Source organism: Aphanomyces invadans (genome assembly GCF_000520115.1).
Source record: "Aphanomyces invadans strain NJM9701 unplaced genomic scaffold supercont1.41, whole genome shotgun sequence".
NCBI classification, from domain to species: Eukaryota; Oomycota; class Saprolegniomycetes; order Saprolegniales; family Verrucalvaceae; genus Aphanomyces; species Aphanomyces invadans.
The window spans coordinates 52,795-57,649 of NW_008580186.1; the positions used below are offsets into that span (position 1 = coordinate 52,795).

General features: G+C 45.1%; 1 protein-coding gene across 1 annotated transcript; it reads right to left on the minus strand.

Annotated features, from left to right (window-relative positions):
• Positions 1-1,498: 1,498 nt before the first annotated feature.
• H310_12598 (hypothetical protein) lies at positions 1,499-2,183 on the minus strand (the record flags this gene model as incomplete). The annotated part of the gene is made up of 2 exons (XM_008879724.1): positions 1,499-1,523; positions 1,576-2,183. The coding sequence occupies 2 exons, from the start codon at positions 2,181-2,183 to the stop codon at positions 1,499-1,501; spliced, it is 633 nt and encodes a 210-aa protein (XP_008877946.1).
• Between the last annotated feature and the right edge of the window lie 2,672 nt (positions 2,184-4,855).

A 4,855-nucleotide genomic window follows, 5' to 3' on the forward strand; every position in this document is an offset into this window, starting at 1 on the left:
CATCGTCGCTATATTCGATGAGACTTTGCTGTAGGTACTGATTGTCCGAGGTAGTCTGGTCCTGGAGCCGCTCCAGCATGGCGGAAATGTTGATGCGCATTGTACCAAAGAGATTGAAGAGTGATGAAGTGAAGAGTGGACAGAAGGCAGTCTAGTTTAAATGGTTGAGGTTGAGTGCTCGTGGTCATTGGCGCGTAAAGTTCCAGCCAACGAAATTTGTGCCAAAGGATCACGGAGATATACCTCTATATCTACATGTTTGATCAGATAGTTACGATTTTGGAAGTATATGAGTAATTTACGAAGTTGCTCGATCACTGTTGTAGCTATCAGCCTTTCACTAAAATAGTCGGTAAATACCAATATCCCATATATATATCATCAGTTGTGGCATAACTTTCGAAATATCTCGCCATAATTCCAATATATTGCACTATTTGATCAAGATGTTGTAAGCGCATCGGAGGTCTACTGGTGTTGAGAATACTACTAGTATGTACTAAAATTAGTTTTCGACATGGATCCAACAATCAGAATAAATGAAAAAACGACGAGCAAAACAAAAATGCTCACGGAGCAAGAACATGCACGGATAGAGCAAAACCCAACGAATCCAATAAGAGCCAAAACCAGTTTCTACATTTTTTCGTCAGGACGAGCAAATTTTAGGAATAGCGGTTGGTTTTGACGGGACTTTGGGGGGAAAATTGGGGGAATTATATAAAGTGGGGTGAATGACAAAAGCCGTTGCAACAAACGAGTTTCAGTTAGGACAGATAAGTTCATCTCAAACTTCCAATTATCAACGGCTCTTGACAAATTACCCAGACACCTATCAGTTCGCGATGAAAGGGCGGTTATTTCGCTATTTAGCATGCAAAAGGGTTTCGAAAAGTTATAAAGGGGTTAAAAAATGGTAGTGAACACGTTGAACGGTTATAAACAGATTATAAACAGTAGAAAAAGTGTTTTTGATCATTTACTATTTTAAAGCGACTTTTTAAACCTATTAGCGAGGTATTTGAGCGTTCGGAACACTTTGTAATGTGTTTATAATCTCTATGTCAACTACAAGTAAGTAAAAACCCACCAAATAGCTGTATTTTTATTCATGCAGGCATTTGTTGATGAAGCACCCGTTCTCCTCGAAGGCTACTGCAAAAACAATTGCGATGATGCAGGTGATAAAAATGGACGTGTGCCACCGGCAAGTCCACGACCCAGAGCAATTCTCTCGAGGCGACGGCGTCGGCTTTGCTGTTGGCGTCGTCGCTTTTCATCTATCTTTTCCTGAGCCATTTCGTCGTAGCGGGCAAGTACAGACCGGTAACAAGTACCGTCGCTCGCGCGCAAAGGCAGCAGGGATATGTGGTAGTTTGTTAGTGCAAACGTAAGTCGTTGAATACCTTCGTACATGTCGTGTCCCCAACAGAACGTAGTGCAGGATATCTTCCACAACAAGCACACCCGACCGAAGAAGTTTTCCACAAGGACACGGTCAGCGGATACACGACGGTTCCTTGCTTAGTCATCAGCATCAAGGTATCCGCCCACAGGTCTTCTCTTCGGATGAACCTTCGCAGGTGGTCAAGGATACCGCAGTAGCCCATTTCGACAAGCATTACCCGCAAGTCAGGGTACGTGATGTTGTGCTCGCCGTTGTCAATTTCATTGACCTCGCTGCTTGTCTTTGTCAGGGCCTTCAGGTGGACGTTCAAGCGCGAGAGAAGAATCGCAACGTCGTGAGTCGCGCCAAGGTGAGCTGAACTCATATCAACGCAAAATCCCTGAGGGGACACTGACGCCTCAAGTTTCATCCCGTAGAGCTTGTGTTTGCCACTGAACCAAGCCTTGCGCTCGTTGAACCGGCCGCCAGGACGCTCGCACGGCTGAAACTTCACGTCGGTCGCATAGTGTGCGTACGGGAAGTTCTTGAACGTAGTTCGTCGGGTAAGCAGGTCAGTGATTGTTGGAAGACGAACAAAGCGGTCGAAAAGAACTGGTTGAATGGTGTCGAAGGTGCGGACCATGAGCTTTTGGAAGGTAGGAGCCTTGTATCCAAATTCAACTGCATGTTTTTCCCACGACTGGTAGTGTTTGAGAACAGTCAAGGCCATGTACAAGGCGTCCCTTGGTTTCGTCAAAGTTTTGGCGCCGCGACCTTCCGTCCAATTTGTCTTCATCGACAGCTCAACGATGTCCCAAAGAATGTCGACCTCGGTGGGGTGTGAAGTTCGTCATTACTTTAAATCCATCTATGCCAGCAGTGTCCAAGACCTTGTCGATGATGGGCTGCAATGAGTTCTGGTCGTCGATGCGCTCGTCAACGGCCTCGCTATGCCTTTGGAGGCACTCATCCAGGAAGATTTGGTCTCTAACGGACTGCTCCTGAAGGCTTGCGAGCATAGCGACGGGATTGAAGACCATTTTGGTTGCTTGGTTGGTGTTTGGTGGTGGGTTGCTGGTAGTAAATTGCGTTGTGATGTGTTGTGTTCAGTGACCTGTGTCCTGGAGGAATTTTGGAGGGAAAGCAATTACGCGGGAGCCAATAAAATTTGAGAACGCTGGAAGACTATTGCATTACGTATGGAAGGGGAAACTTGATAGAGAAATTGTATTTGCATCGGCCTGTGTAAGTTCAACGAATTTTGGTTGTCCCTGCAATTTTTGACGTGTTCGGATCAGTTGGCGTGATGCTTACAAGTTCATTTGGAATTTGTATTTTTGGGCAAAATATACGGTTTCTGCACCCTGATATATTTTACAGCGCATACTCCAATCAGCTTTCGTGAAATCAATTTGGAGCTTAATGGCAGGATTTTCCACCAAAATTCTGGAAATCACCGGACACGTTTGAACGTTGGATACTGTGTTTCATATAAAAACGTTACGTGGATGTCGGATTCCGGATGATTAAGTCCTTATCCGTATAACGACCCAAAATCGACAGCGCAGTTTCAAATACTACTCTGGTCCAAAATAGTTGCTGCCTTCGTTTTGACTTGATTAAGTCATGGGACCCGCATCAGAGACAAGTTAGTGTTGTATGTCACTCTAAAACGAAGAAGTGAGGCCAAAAATATACTGAATTTTAATTTAAAAAATGACCTTGTTCTTGGAAATTCGGAAGTGCTTCCATGGATGCCTCTTCTCCAAGTCGCAAGTTCAAATGGATCAAGGGAATCTCGTAGTTATAGGCATCGCATTCCACGTTGAAGGTCACGAAGTCAGTTATCATCGCATCCTTCTCCATGTGCGAGAGCTAAGAGTCATTGCCACCGTGTGTTTTTATGCATTTCTTCATCACTTTTTGAAGAGTGAAGATTTTTGACACCGTGTCCACAGGTAATTTCATAAAACAAGGTTACTACAGCATCATTGAGATCCTCGATTGTTCGAGTGCACTTCTGATACTGCAGACATTGAATAGAGTTAAAGTATCTTAAGTCTAAGACATTGAGGTCTGGCCTGTTGGGCGGCTGGTTGTTTACTGCGATTCTGGATACGCCGCACGACTCCAGCAAACATGTCGTGAGGAACTTATGGGGGTTGACTTTGTCTTGTTGGATTACGACACCCTATCGCAGTGAATATCGCGGGAACTTCGACGTGATGGCTGGCACAACATTATTCAACACCATTTCTAAATAGACATCAGAGTCGACAGGCTGCGGAGTATCACTAATGTGCCTTTGGTACGATTCTCGGAGTTGCGTTGTGCTGGCACCTTTTCGACAAATGGCCAAACTCCAAGTTTGCCGTCGAAAAGGTTGCCGTTGAAGTCAACATGGGAGCGGGCAGCGGCCGCCAAAAGCATAACTTTTGGTATAAATCGTTTGGACTTAGCAAAACGAGCAGCTATGGTCTCATCCTCGTACACGAAAAACATCCATTTCACCTTTGTCAAATAGAACCATTTTTCGTTGATATGCACATAACAACGCATATTGCCAAAAAAATGACTTCCATTCGATGAGGGATGTAGGAGAAAAATTGCACTGTTGCGATGTTGCTTGGGGTCAAAAAGGGCTTTACATAGCTTGAGGAGAGGGCATTGAGCCTAGCGCATTCCTTCATATGTCGTACGATCGTAGTCTTGAGGATGTCGCACGCATGAGACATAACTCTCAGCGCCAATCGCGACGCTTGGGGCACTTGCTGAATCGCAACTTCAATTTCTCCATTCGAGGTTTTTTGTCCAGAGTTACCTTAATAGTACACCTTAAGAAAACAATGTTATTCGAAATCAATAAATTCAAACATACTTAGAGGCATACCACGGATTTTCGATGAGACATCAGCACAAATGTGTCCCACTCGGACCGAACACTGTCTGGGCCCAAACACGCGACACAGTGTCCGATTGTCAGATAAACTGCTTGGCAAGCCGCACGATGTCACCACGAGGCAGTGTGCCAGAGGACGATACGGAAAGCAGGCACTCGAAGATGGCGCGACCTCCTCGTGGTTGAGGTGGGATTTTCCGCCTTTCTGCCATGGGGGCTCCGTGGGTGGTCGGCAGTGCTGCTGCAACTTGTTGGAATGGCTTGGAATAGCGTGAGGATATGTGCTGTTCGTGCTAAATGAAAATGAGTTTTGACGATAGTGTGATGGGTCAAAGTTTGGACGAATTTGATACGGCACTTTTTGCGCAAAATATCTCATGAACAAAAACGCATTAGAACGCTCATAAACTACTCAATCAAAGCAGATATCTTGCGCTTTCTAATGCACAAATCGCCTCTTGATTTGGCGACATTAAAAAAACTCCACTTATGGGAAGTCGTACCCTGCAACTATGTTGGTTCAGAGTAGTTTGCGCTAGACGCCGAAAGACAATTGAACCAAACGCCAG